Below are 15,294 nucleotides of genomic sequence, written 5' to 3' on the forward strand. Positions count from 1 at the left end.
ATCTATTAAAATGGATCCTTCTCTGTTATTTGGCCTGTTTACAGCTCACTCCCTTTTTATTTAGCTGAATTATTAGCTTTTCTGTTATTATTATCAAGGCGGTGTATTGTGTAGCAATGGAAGTCTCCTCAACCCCCATCCCATACTCAATGCATATTAAAGACCCCTTACTTTGTTAAATAAGAACAAATTAAATAGAGACTTCGAGGTTCAGTGCATTGGGTTGGCATTCTTGGAGCATGTCAAATTATAGCATGTCATTCTAAATTACTGTAGAATGTAGCTTCCAGATGAGTGCTAGTGCTGATATAGCACAAGCATACAACTCTCAGCCAATTCATTCATTCATTCATTCATTTTCTTTTTCGGCCTAGTCCCTTTATTAATTAGGGGTCACCACAGCGGAATGAACCCCCAACTTATCCAGCATATGTTTTACGCAGCGGATGCCCTTCCAGCCGCAACCCATCACAGGGAAACACCCATACACACTCATACACTACAGCCAATTTAGTTGATCAATTCCCCTATAGCGCATGTGTTTGGACTGTGGGGGAAACTGGAGCACCCGGAGGAAACCCACACCAACACGGGGAGAACATGCAAACTCCACACAGAAACACACACTGACCCAGCCGAGACTCGAACCAGTGACCTTCTTGCTGTGAGACCGTAATGCCTATTCAGTTTAATATATGTTCCCTTTTCTCTCTCTTCTAATTTCTCCTTTTATTATCCTTATTTATTTTACTTAATACACCATGCTGCCAACCTCAACTTTCGTTACTGCTCTGTTTATATGCTATATTTGTAAAAGGAATGGACATCATATATTGTTTACGCAATGTGTGCTGCACAATAAAAGATAATAATCATCTCAATAAGAAAAGCTTTTTATTTTAATGAGTGATTTTTATTTCTAAATGAAAACTGAACTGTAATTCAAACATTAGTAATATTAAAGTGTTTTCTGGCCGCCTGACAGTGTCTAAAAAGAGAAATGAATAAATCTGAGAAATCTCTCTCTGTTAGCCCACTGAATCACATGACAAGCAGCTGAATGAGTCTGACTTGTGGCCTTTCTGTCATGTCAGTGATTCAGCAGTTTCCTTTTACTAAAAGGTCTAAAACACACACACACGCACACACGCACGCACACACGCACACACACACGCACACACACACACGCACACACACGCACGCACACATCAACAACATGTTTTTATATGACCAGAGGGACAGGAAGAGTTCTAAATAAAAGTATATGACATGCAAACAACACATTTGTGCGCTTAATGTTTACTGAATATTAGCATCTGTACACTGAAAACAAGAAGGCACACATTCAGTGTAGCCAAACAGGCCTGAAACTGAGTTTGTGGACACTCGGCACAGTTATATGATAGGTGTCCGTCTCATGGGTAGCTGGATTTCTATCAGTTTTGTAGATCTGCTAAAGACTGACCTAGTAAAGTAGAGGAGTCTATTGAACATCAGGCACTCAGTAAAGCTGCACTGCTGCAATTAAAGATGAAGCGTGAGGTGAGGTCAGAAGCGCAGCGGGTTAGTGGCACTCAAACAGAATAACTGATGGAGTTTCTGAGCATCCCTGCTGACAGCATGAGGACAGCAGTCAGTCTCTGTATCTACAGTCAACACCTTCAGCCTATATACAGTCTCTCTACAGTCTCATTCAACAGCTTTCCTCAAGTGCAGTCACATTATTTTTGGATTTCTGTGCCTGAATACTAAAGCACTATATTTCACTGCTATCCGACAATATGTTCACGCAACAGCAGCGTCCTCTATTAAAAGCATGTGGGCTACTGATTTACACAACATTTAGTGGCCCAAAAGCAAATATATTGTATGATCTGTGTGAAGGGATTATGCTGACTATGAGTCTGTTTACATGGACACCAATAATGCGATTTAAATCTGATTAAGACAATACTCTGATTAAGAGTCGACCATGTAAACAGAGATTATTGATTAATTTAATCAGATTAAGGTCATAATCGAACTGAAGAGTAATGGAATTAAGACATGTGGAGTATGCTGATTTAACTGGCATTATTGAAGTGCACTACAGACATGTAAACACCGCAGTCAAACTATTACCGTCATGTAGGGCTTTTCACCGTGTTTAGCGACAGGATAGTCTATACACACACACAGCTGTTTGACACTATCTGCACCTACAGTCAGTGAAGTCTACAGACACGTGAAATGCGGAGGTTTTTCTCCTATTCAGCGTGCGGTATGAAATCCTGTTAAAACTACACTCTTCCAGCAGTTCATAGTTGCATCAAATATCTGGTTTGTTATGGGGGGCATGAATGAAATGTTCCTGAATGAAAGTGATAGTGCCAAACTGCAGTTAAAGTCCACAAATTAAAAATGAAGCACCTGGAATTACAGGAAACTCCACGTTACTCGAATGATGTGCTATAACGTTTAAAACGGGATCATGAAAGGAACATTTAAATAGCAGCACATGTAAACACCTTCATCATATTATTGTCTTAATTAGATTAAGTTTTGATTACTGATGTCCATGTCAACGTAGTCAATGTTGTCGTCTGCTAAATCTGATTCTGTTTGAAGTGATGGAAATCCTACTGCTGACAGTGGGTAAAACGAACAAATGATTAGGATTATTAGTATTTTAGGGTTCAATTACTGACTATTTTAGGGCCAAACTGTGATCCATCAGTCTAGGAAAAGTCTTGTAATATGTCAGCACATGATTATTTTTCTAAATACGGCTGTAAAGATTATTTGGACATATTGCTATACTTTAAAATCAATTAAACAGGACACATTTCTTTATTTATACACAATTAAAGAACTATATTTATTTATGATCATGTAAATATCAAAAAAAGCTTTATCACACAGTGTTTTGATGCTGGTGGCATGGTGGCTCAGTGGTTAGCACTGTGGCTTCACAGCAAGAAGCTCGCTGGTTCGAGTCCCGGCTGTGTCAGTTGGTGTTTCAGTGTGGAGTTTGCATGTTCTCCCCGTGTTGGTGTGGGTTTCCTCCAGGTGCTCCGGTTTCCCCCACAGTCCAAACACATGTGCTATAGGGGAACTGATCAACTAAATTGGCCGTAGTGTATGAGTGTGTGTGAATGAGTGTGTATGTGTGTATACTTTCCCAGTACTGGGTTGCAGCTGGAAGGGCATCCGCTGTGTAATCCATATGCTGGAATAGTTGGTGGATCATACCGCTGTGGCGACCCTTGATGAATAAAGGGACTAAGCCAAAGGAAAATGAATGAATGAATGTTTTGATGCTTTGATGCAAACAAGCATAAGGACCTCCTGAATAGGGATGAAACGATTAACCGATTTACTATTGACCTCAATTTAATTCGTCATGGTTAATTTAACAGGCTTCTCAACACTGCGCTTCTGTTGCACAGAACACAGAACTGTTGCTGCAACTAAACCAACTAAACAATTAAGTTATGCCAACTGTGCGCTAGTTCTGAGTATATACATTGAGGCTAATACACACGCACACTAGATTAACTATGGCTAAGACACCTAGTGGGCCATTCACATATCATGACTTTTCCGTGGACAAGTTTCTTATTTCCAATGGAGGAAATATATAGGGAGCGACGTGCTCATGCCTTCCAAGCGCACCCAGTTGAAAACATCTCCCGCTGTAGCAGTGAGAGATGTGCTTGTCTTTCAGTGCAATGGAAACAAAATATGTGTTAGACGAATTATTAAAAACAAATGAATGATTATGTATATATGAACAAAGATGATAACAGTTCATTTCAATACTTAGCTAACATATAGCTTAGATTTACATTAGACAAATACAATTTTTACTTATTCATTTATTTATTCATTGTTCTGTCATTCATTTTCAGTGTTAAATTTATACTTATGTTTAAAATCAAAAGCTTTTTTCACTTATATTTTTAGTCCAAAGAGAGAAATGGACTGTTGTTTGTTTTTTATTATTATTTTGTGCTGTATTATTCGGCTACTGAGCAGCAATAAACAACACTTTAATATATAAGAGTGAGTTTTCATGTCATTTTAGAAATGAATGAATGCATAATAATGATGATAACCGTGAATATTTATCAGACAATAATTGCACAAACACAATCTATAATCGCTGCATTCCAACTCCTGAATGAAAAACTTTCTGAATGGAGAAAATCCAAACTAACCTGTTAAAGTAAAAGTAAAACTGCTAAACTGATAGAAACGTGCTCACAGTAACTCCCTTTGGTGAAGGCCACCCTTAGACATTAGATTTATGAATGAACTGTCGGGTCTTATTGGCTTTGTGTACAGTAATTTATTCCTCAAAACTCAAATATGAGCCTGTATAATGCACAATAGGGGCTCTTTAATGGATTCTGTGCAGTCTCTTTCTGAATGTGCAGATTATATTCCTGTGTTTTGAGTCTCTTTGGATCTGACGTAACTCTTGTCATCATTAGCCAGAGCGGGCGGTGTAATGCTATGGAAATTAAGAGTATCGGAGCATTTGTTTTGCTTTCTTACGTAACACACACACACACACACACAACACACCCATAGGGACCCGTCTCTAACTCGACTATCAGAGCCACTGCAGTTTGTGTTTGTTAGTCTGATCAGCAGCTTTTCCTGAGAAACCACCCACACCTGGAGCAATGCACTGTAAACACACACACACACTCACCTGAGGAACACACACTTGCTTTACCATTACAGTCAATGACAGAGCTCACAATCTCTTTTTTCTGCATTAGTGCTGTGCAATAATTGACTAAATGATTCCTCCTCCTGTGAAATTTTCATTATTTTATGATGTATTTTCCAATCAGAGACCATTTATTAACACATTTATAAATATATTAGTTTCAATTACTCATTTATTTAGTCTTTGCCATGATGGCAGTACATAATATTTTATAAAACACTAGTATTCCTCTTAAAGTGTCATTTAAAGGCTCAGCTAGGTTAATTAGGCATGCCATTAGACAACAGTGGTCAATAAAAATACTATTCTTAAGGAGGCTAAACATATTGACCTTAAAGGTGCTGTATGTCAGTTTTTGACTCTTATAAAGTATGAAGAACAGCATCATATGTGTGGAGATATTTAGAAACATGCTCAGTGAACATTCTTGTTTATCTGTAAAACAATGCTGAAGTCAGATATTCTGCTTTGAACATGAGCCGGAACGCTGTTTTTGTTTTGGTCATTTTAAACCCGCCCAATGCCAGTTTAGCCAATTATATTTCTGCACTCCGGGTTGCCAGATGGTGGAAAACAGCGTATTTCAGTCATTCAGTCAGAAAGGCTCTGAAAGTATGCAGCCTTGGCTGAAATGAGACCTCTGGTGGACCAGTAGGAGATTCTGAAATGAGACGCAGATTCAGAGTTCCACATGAAGTTATTAATGAGCAAATAATATTAATATTAGGAGCGTAAACATTAGGTGAGCAGGTCACACTGTAACCCCGTGTCCTAACAACACGCTTCATGATGAGATGCGCAGTGATGAGCAATTTGGCTGTTTGCATCAGACGAAACACCACAGAAATGTAAATCCAGCCATTCAGAAGCTCAGAATAGTGCACTCACTCATGAAATGGTCAAGTTTATAATCTAATGAATACATATTAACCCTCTTTAACATGATTAATGTAGATGCTGAATCACTGAGATGTGTTTTAGTTCTTGAGTTCAGTTTCAGACGGTTTATTTTATTCTCCAGATCTGAGCTGAACTATCTGCTGCTGCTTTCAGTATAGGGCAATAAATGTCATGTCAAACTCACATTATTAGCATTTAACACTGAATAAAGCACATGAGCTGTACCTGAGCTGATCATTGTCAGTTTTCTGTTCACCTGTGAGAAATTAAAGCCGTTTCTAATATATCAATTCCAGGTGTTGTTTAGGATAAAAACTCCCTTTATAATGGAGAATATTCCTTCTATCAGGTGCCGCTGCTTTTATTCAGAACACGGTTTAAATCACTCGCTCCTGTCCTCAATCTGGCAACCTGCACTTGTGTTTGTTTTGATCCAGGAGTGCAATACCTAGTTCAACACCTTACATACTGCACCTTTAAAAGATATCGTTCAATCATTTATTCAAATTTAAAGAAATCAGACTCTCCAGAATAAAAATATAATGGGAAATACTGTAAAAACGTTCTTGCTCTGTTAAACAGCACTTGGCACATCACAGAAAATAAGTAAAGTTTCACAGGGATGAGGATTTTGCCTTTAACTGTATCTCTTATGCACAAGTCTATCGTATTCTGTCGCAGCCGCTGGAATCTTTTCAGCTCCAGACTTCAGCTTGATGTTCATTCATTCATTTTCTTTTTTCAGCTTAGTCCCTTTATTAATCAGGGGTCGCCACAGCGGAATGAACCGCCAACTTATCCAGCATAAGTTTTACACAGCGGATGCCCCTCCAGCTGCAACCCAGTACTGGGAAACACTCATACATACTCATTCACACACACATACACTACGGCCAGTTCAGTTGATCAGTTCCCCTAGCGCATGTGTTTGGACTGTGGGGGAAACCGGAGCACCCGGAGGAAACCCACACCAACACGGGGAGAACATGCAAACTCCACACAGAAACACCCACTGACCTAGCCGAGGCTTGAACCAGCGCCAGCGCTACCTACTGCGCCACTGTGTCAGCCCTGCTTGATGTTGCAAACTGATATCATCTAATTACATTATTCTCCTCTTTATGTTTAGTCATGATGAACACAGTTGTTTGTGGAGCGAGTCGTTTGACCGTTTCTCTCATAGAAGACTGAATTGGAAGCTATAAAACAATCGCAAAAACAAGCTTTTAAAATCAAAACATTTGCCCTGAAGTTTTTAATAGTGAGAAATATGATCACACATGAATAAGCAGATTTTTGAGTATACTGTATACTTTAACATGTAAAAAGAAACAGCCCTTTCCATGTGCTCAATATATATCAACTATTAAATGACTGGATTTACAGGACATGCCCTGTATTGTGATGAAGATCGTTATATATAGAGGACTAATATTGTGATATGAGATTTTTGTCAGATTAGATTTCATAGTAACTGCAAATAAAATCTTAATTTGGAAATTAAAAACTATTTTTAAATTGTTTTAAAAAACGAGAAGTTAAAATGAAATTTTTTGTAAAAAAATAAAAAATAAATAAAAAATAAGAATATATAAACGGTAATTTACTTATTTTCCTCATTTTAATTCTGTTAAAGATTCTGTAAATAACATTTAATATAGATCATTAATAATAATACATGTATATCATCCCTTTTGTTAGTAAAGTCTGAAGACAGGAAACAATCCTTCTGCTGAGCCCTACAATAAAACCTACCTTTACACTTTGAACTGATTCTTGAGCTCTCTTAGGTCAACTTACAGCAGCCCTTCTCTAGATGAATCCAGAAATCAACATTACATCAAGAACAAGTGAGCAAGACATTCTCAGAAGTGTGCTTTAGTACGGTGTCGTAGTAACAGTCTCATTCATTCTAAAATACAGCAAGTAAAATTAATCTTCACGTTAAAAAATAACACTTCACTTCAGCTGACTAATATGGTATCTAGTAAGGGTGCTCAGTAGGATTTGAGACACAGCCCGCATCTCGAAGTGTCCGGCGGCACAGCTGGAATGCAGAAGTGAGACTCGCATTGATCTCAGCTAATTAATAAAACACTTCTGCTGATATAGAAACCTAATATCAGATGTTTTACACTGAGGTATTGATCTAACACTGCTGCACTTGTACTGCGCTGAGAATCATTCTGTGGAGCAGCTGCACATCTGTCAAACTACTACACTAATAACTTGCTGAAAGACACAACAAATCACTCACAGACCCCAAAACACAACATTAAAACAACTGCAGAAGTACAGCTGAAGGGTGATGAGCTCACACGAGTCGATCATGAGTCTGCCGTGAACAACTGTATGATTCCCGAACCGAAACACACCAGAGTTCATTGCGCTGATCGATCAGGTTTACTGCGTGTAATTGACGTTTTAGTGTATGTTTATGTTTTCTAATTGTGTCTGTTTTCTAATTCGCTCACGTGTTGTGATCGATTTTGAGTGTGTTTTTACCTCAGCAGTCCGTCGTGTCGGAGGAGTTTTCAGAGCTCTCTTCAGCGATACATCTACTGAGGAATTCATATTAAACTCTGTGGTTTCCGGGAATAAAAACTTCATATATCCACGTGCGACGTTAAAACAGTGTTAAACATAAAACTGGAATGAAATAAAACGCGAATTTCATCACGAAGCGCTTGAGGAGCAGGACAAATCTGGCATTGATTTGAGTTAGCTTCAGTTAGCATGAGAAGTTGAGTCAAGGCGCTGCTGAAAATCAAGCGCGAATCACAAACGGCGAAAGTTGGCAAAAACAAATCCTTCATTCCTCGGACACTTCTCCATCTGCGACTGTAAATCATCATTAATAACAGGAGGCTCGTATGATCCTCCGAGCAGAAGGGTCCAGTAGCAGAAGCCCATGACTGAAGAAGAGCCGCAACAACATTCACATGACGAGCCGCCGCTGCTGCTGCTGTTGGAGACCAGTGCGTACTAGAGCACAGAGAAACTAGTGTAGGTACTAGAGTACACCGAGTGAGTAGTGTGTGTACTAGAGTACATAGAAGAACTAGTGGAGGACACTGAGAAACTAGTGTATGTACTAGAGCACACGGAGGAACTAGTGGAGGACACTGAAAAACTAGTGTGTGTACTACAGTACACTGAAGAACAAGTGGAGGACATTGAGAAACTAGTGTGTGTACTAGAGTACACTGAAGAACTAGTGGATGACACTGGAAAACTAGTGTGTGTGCTATAGTACACTGACAAACCAGTGTGTATGCTAGAGTACACTGAGAAACAAGTGCTTACTAATGTACACTAAGAAACTAGTGCATACTAGAGTACACTTAGAAACAAGTGCTTAATAGTGTACACTGAGAAACTAGCTTACTAGAGTACACTGAGAAACTAGTGGAGGACACTGAAAAACTAGTGTTTGTGCTATAGTACACTGACAAACCAGTGTGTATACTAGAGTACACTGAGAAACAAGTGCTTACTGGAGTACACTGAGAAACAAGTGCTTACTAGTGTACACTGAGAAACTAGTGCATACTAGAGTACACTGAGAAACTAGTGCATACTAGAGTACACTTAGAAACAAGTGCTTACTAGTGTACACTGAGAAACTAGTGCATACTAGAGTACACTTAGAAACAAGTGCTTAATAGTGTACACTGAGAAACTAGCTTACTAGAGTACACTGAAAAGCTAATGTATACTAAAGTAGACAGAAACAGACAGAGATAGAGCTGCTGTGATGCATGAACAATCAACATTATATATCTGTATTGTTGCCATATTTATTGCACAGGATCCCCATAAAAACTGGGAAACAAAGAGAAGTCAAAAAGAAGGCATTATATGTACAAATACATCAAGAATATTGAAGCAGTATATACAACATTTATCAACGCATGCCATGTAAATAAATTATTATCTTCTGTATAAAGAAACTATTAGATATAAATACATATTCTGCAGAGGAGAAATGAGGACAGAGTTTCTCCTTTTTCTTTTATAAAATAAACTGAACTGCATGTGTCCCACAGACGCGTCTCGTACATGTTTTAACCAGCTAAAACCAAAAAAAGCAGTCTGTTTTTGTTCACGTCGTGTTGATTAAGACTGTACGACCCAAAAACCAACCAATCGTACTCTCCCAGTTATTATTGGAGCGGTAAACAATCCGGCTGCGAGTGAAGCAGAGTCTCTGCATGAAGAGTTTCAGCATTTCAGTCCTGAAAACACATGATTGTTGACTGTTCCTGGATCAGCCTTTCATTTAATACAGGTATGTTACACAGCATGTCACGTCTAAACGACTAATTAAACAGAAATACATCCCTTAATCTCTCCTGTGGGACAGGTAAACGCTTGTGTTACCGATAAAGTGACTTTGCCCAAAACAGTTACACCATAAAGCTGAATCCTCGGAGCTCCTTCATGCCACGCTTTTGCCGTGATTGGGTGAAAACTGAAAAGTTCACCTCGAAATGTTTGATTCAGCATGATAGAAAAGTGTGTGAGGTAGAGCTCATTTCAGCCGGACAGGGTTCATCCTCTTGTAAACGCATTGAAAACATTACAAATCTTGCAGGATTGTCACAATTACTTGGAAAAAATACAAATAAAAAATCATAAAACTGATTTCATAAGTTCTGAAGGAGCAGGTCTAGATTTGACCAAGCGTCGAGAGCGGCCTCAGTGTTTGTTCTTGATGGATCTTCTTTGGCTTTGACAATCTGACGATGCTTGAGATGAGAAAGTAAAGAAAGAAAGAAAGAAAGAGTGGGTCTCATTCACTAATAATTGTGTTCTTCGCACTTTTGAACTCTGAAATCTTTCCTGCTGATCCACAACATGAGCGCACGCACACGAGTTTGATCTGTTAGTGAATTCAGAGTCTTCTAAAATCCACAAGGTTAGTCATTTGCATAATGCACGCCCACATTAGCTCCATATAAGGGCTTTCCTCAAAGCGGCACTTGTCCAGATTAAAGTACAAGATGAATGATGAACTAAGGAGAGATAATGATGACTCTGAAACTAAAGATAGCTTTAATGCTAACGAAGGTTTGATGCTGGATGTGGAACACGCTCTCAGATCTGAATCACACTGCATTTCTGTGGACTTTAGAAAAAACTCTTAAAGAGCAGAGTGCTGTGCCTTTTGTGTTGCTAGGTAACCACTGCATCAACGGTTCTGATGCTCAGCTGCTTATTCAGCAGTTTTTTCCATCCGTCAAAACTTGAAGGAAAACCATTTTAAAATGACGCCTCTCGCCATAATTAAAAACACATCCTGTGTGATCGAGACCTGAACAGCCGTTCATCAGTCTCAGAAACACATCTGTCCGCTCTCTAAAGACGCCGGTTCCTCCAAACACAAGCTGAGACACACTGATCATCTTTATATAAGGATACAGCAGCTGATTGTTGTGTGGATCTCTATTTATATACTGTAATATTAACTGTTAAAGTCTTGTTAGTTTTCATTCACCCTGTAAATAACATGATAATATGTAGGGTTTCTTATACATGTTTATAAGAACCCAGGAATACATAATTATTCAGACCCTCCAGGACTTCACAATCGCTGAATTTAAGGCAGAATCCAGTATTTTTTGTGCAGTTCTCATTTTTGTTAAATGCTGCATAAATCTTGCATATTTTGACCAGTCGGGACACTGACTCTCACCATGCAACAGAGTCGTCTGCATAGTTTTATATTCAAAAACATCATACTGGTGAATAATCTAACATATACAGTTGCAGTCAGAATTATTAGCCCCCCTCTTTATTTTTTCCCCCAATTTCTGTGTAACGGAGCAGATTTTTTCCAACACATTTCTAGTCATAATAGTGTTAATAACTGATTTATTTTCTCTTTGTCATGATGACAGTAAATAATATTAGACTAGATATTCTTCAAGACACTTCTATACAGCTTAAAGTAACATTTAAAGGCTTAACTAGGGTAATTAGGTTAACTAGGCAGGTTAAGGTAATTACGCAAGTCATTGTATAATGATGGTTTGTTCTGTAGACAGTTGACAAACAATTTGTGTAAAGGGGCTAATAATATTGACCTTAAAATAGTTTATAAAAAAATTTAAAAACTGCTTTTATTCTAGCTGAAATAAAACAAATAAGACTTTCTCCAGAAGAACAAACATTATCAGACATACTGTGAACATTTCCCTGCTCTGTTAAACATCATTTAGGAAATATTTAATAAAGAAAATAAAACTCAAAGGGGGTTTAATAATTCTGACTTCAACTTTATATATTAGAATAATTCTAATATAATTGTTAATATGTGCTCCTCATGCAGTGTGTGATCCGTGTCATGTGACATTATCACAACACACGCTCAAAGCCTGTTTGAACTAGAGCATTATTTTCAATCAGCTGGTTTCATTTTTAAATATGATGCCGTAGCTTTGGGGTGAAGTCTAGCTTCTCTCTGTGTTTGCTTTATATAATTACAGAAATCAAGTCAGAAAATTTGTGTATATTTCACCAAAAAATAAAAATAAAATTAATTAATAATAATAATTCAGCAAAATTTGCAAAACCGGCCACATAATCCATCAATTCAGTCTAAAAAAATAAATTAAAATCAGATTATTTCTCACAAAATCCTGCAGAGCCTGATCATTGCGTACCTGTGCTGTCATGTGCTATTTTCCTACATTTAGAATAGATCGCAGTGCGGACGTTTTGATGACTCGTGATTGATTCGTGCAAACGTGTGCGTCCGCATGGTTAGTGAATGAGACCCGGTGTACAGTGGAATTCTGCATCTGGCATCGGGAGTCGACTGTTCTGTGGTCAGCGGTGCACATCTGTGGGCCGCCAGCGGTTGCGAGAGCGTCTGTCCTGCAGTCTTGCTCACCCGCAAGCTCTCCGGGGCTGGCTGGAGTCCTGTACCTGTAGACGCCGGGGGGAATGAGTGTGTGTCCGCACGCCTACAGCAGGATCTGGGCCACGTGTGGGGAGTGTGTGCTGGCGATGGCTGCGAGCAGGGGAAGATCATTAGACTCGATCCTGTGGAAAGAAGAACAGCAGACCGTCACATAAAGAAACACGTGTGTGTGTGTGTTTCCGTCCACATATTCCTATGTGCATTATGGATATGCACATGACAAATGCTTCATGGAAATGACAAGATGCACATGAATATTGAGAATGCACATTAAATGTAACTTTTACTTGATGAGAATAAACAGATACAGGGAGTAAAGTCTGCGCATGTGCTTCATCAGTGTGTGTGATGTGCTTTAGCCTGAACAGATGACCCCCAGATTAAAATGTGCTCTTATTTTTACAGATACTACAGTTTGGAGTTGTTCACCATTTACAATAGAGCATCTGCGGTTCATGATAGACTGAACAGATTCCTCCTTTCCCTAATTTCTTAATTTGACGCTGCTGTGCAACACTATGAAGATCAGATGAGTGTACGAATAAATGAGTGTGTGTGTGTATGCTCAACCCAGCACCATGATGAATGTGTGTGTGTTTGTGTGTGTGTGTTCTCACCCCAGCACCATGCCCAGCTCCTTCACATGCACTCGTGTCTGTCCTCTCAGATACTCCGCCAGCATCTTACTCTTAAAGTAGAGCTCCTGCAGACGGTCCTCCAGATGCATGATACACTGAAACACACACACAGCTTCAATGGCTATTTACTCAACACTTTATAAACATCAGGTTTCTATAAAACATCGGTTAATAACAATAAAAAGACAAACAATAATAAATACTAAGTCTACTTGATCAATTCTACAACTTATAAAGGATTCACATTTCAAAATAATTCCTTCAAAAGTCTCTCTTGATAAAAACAAACACACATTAAACACACACAACAGCGCACACATACATACAACTGCACATACACAAAACCAGAGCCAATGACTTCCATAGTAAGAAAAGAAATACTAAGTCAGCCAGCGACTACCGATTTCAAACATTCCTCAAAATATCATCTTTAGAGTTCGACTGCAGAAATGAACTCGGTCAGGTTTGGAATAGATCATGAATAAGATGAAGAGAGCAGATGTAATGACTGAGTGACAGACAGGGTCATCTGAGAGAAAGCTAGCCTGGCCAAGATCAACTACAATCTGAGAGTGATGTGCAGCGCTGGCGCCCTCTGCAGGACTGCAGAAAAATCACACCGTGAGGGGGAAAAGGGGGCGGGGCATGTTGGGATATGGGCTTCTTTTTTAAGAGCTTTGAAATATTAACATTGCTTACCAAAACTGACTTAGTGCATCTTTTGACTAAAAAAATAGAACTACAAATGCAATGATTAAATATTATTGCACTTCATGTAGTGGAAAATAAATAAAAGAGCAATATTGCTTTAAATGTGGACTATTAGTAAAAGCATAAGTTATAAGAAATAAAATCAATGTTTCTGAACACACTTTATTTTAAATGTGCAATTCCAGCTATTAACAAACTGTTAACTGAGACTTTTAGTGCAACAAATGACTAAATAGCTGCTTAGTTAGTGAGGTAGTTTAGGTGTCAGATATATCTCATATCTTAATAATAGGCAGGTAATAAGACGGCAGTAAATGCTGTGAATATTTACTTAAAGTGTTTCCCTTTTCATCTGTTTTATTTCGTTGTGCTGCAGATGTAGTGTGTCTACATACACTGCACATTCAGAGTTCTGCGTTTTCTCTGTAACCCACAGATCTCGCAGCCTTTATTTATACTTCAGTTAATGTAAAACAGCTGTGAAAACCAGCGGCCCATTTAACTATTTACTGCACATTTTATTCACGCATGCGCACTACTGTGCATCTTATTATAGTCATCACTACAGGTGATCATTTTAATTAAACTAATTAGTGTGAAGAGTGATCATTATGCTAATGATTTATATCTGTCTGTCCTGCAGTGACATAAGACTGACTGATGGAGAGGATGAAGACTTTTTTCCTTATAATAATAATATTAATAATAATAATAATAATAATATTAATATTATTATTATTATTATTACTGTTGTTATTATCATTATTATTATTATTATTATTACTGTTGTTATTATCATTATTATTATTATTATTATTATCAACAATAACAACAACAACAATAAAAACATCACAGTTTCCTCAAACTGCTTTAACAACATTTAAAATTCATGTAATTTTCCACTGTCAATAATTGTACCTTTTTTCTAATTTCACAATCACGTAAGAGTACAAAGATCTGTGTTTATTTTTTAATTTTAATTGTCATTTTATTATTATTATGATTATTATTATAAAATTAAATCTGAATCAATAAAAATCAAGTATCAGCAGGTCACACTTACAAAAATAAAATAATAATTCACAATTGGCCAAGAAAATGTCTATCACTGCATCTCTAGCTAAAGTTTCCATTCACTTATTTTTCATGAGCATTTTGGATTATGGCATAATAAACGCTTAAAGGAAATGCCAAGATATGCATTCGTTTTGAGAAAGCACACACAAAAACTGATGTGCGATAAACTATGTAAATGCATTTACCCAATTAATTCCAGCACGCCAAGCAAATTCAACCAAAACTGAAAGCAGTCACATGCAATACAGTCTCTGGCCGGCCAGTCAGAGCTATTATCTCTCATAGTATTTGTCAATTATCAACGCATGTTTATATTCACA

At 37.9% G+C, this 15,294-nt stretch overlaps 2 protein-coding genes across 4 annotated transcripts in view; both read right to left on the reverse strand.

Annotated features, from left to right (window-relative positions):
* LOC130215122 (rap guanine nucleotide exchange factor 6) overlaps nt 1-8,597 on the reverse strand; it is a 96,957-nt gene extending 88,360 nt beyond the window's left edge. The window contains exon 1 of the mRNA XM_056447024.1: nt 8,126-8,597. Within this exon, the coding sequence (XP_056302999.1) occupies nt 8,126-8,230 (105 nt within the window). The 5' untranslated portion in view covers nt 8,231-8,597. The remainder of the gene's footprint in view (nt 1-8,125) is intronic.
* Nucleotides 8,598-9,409: 812 nt separating this feature from the next.
* Nucleotides 9,410-15,294, reverse strand: part of fnip1 (folliculin interacting protein 1) — a 38,459-nt gene continuing 32,574 nt past the window's right edge. For all 3 annotated transcript variants that reach the window (XM_056445976.1, XM_056445974.1, XM_056445975.1), the window contains 2 exons: nt 13,166-13,281; nt 9,410-12,670 (listed from right to left, as the gene is read on the reverse strand). In XM_056445976.1, the coding sequence (XP_056301951.1) occupies nt 12,592-12,670; nt 13,166-13,281 (195 nt within the window). In that variant the 3' untranslated portion in view covers nt 9,410-12,591. The remainder of the gene's footprint in view (nt 12,671-13,165; nt 13,282-15,294) is intronic.

This window comes from Danio aesculapii, chromosome 21 (assembly GCF_903798145.1).
Source record: "Danio aesculapii chromosome 21, fDanAes4.1, whole genome shotgun sequence".
NCBI lineage: Eukaryota > Metazoa > Chordata > Actinopteri > Cypriniformes > Danionidae > Danio > Danio aesculapii.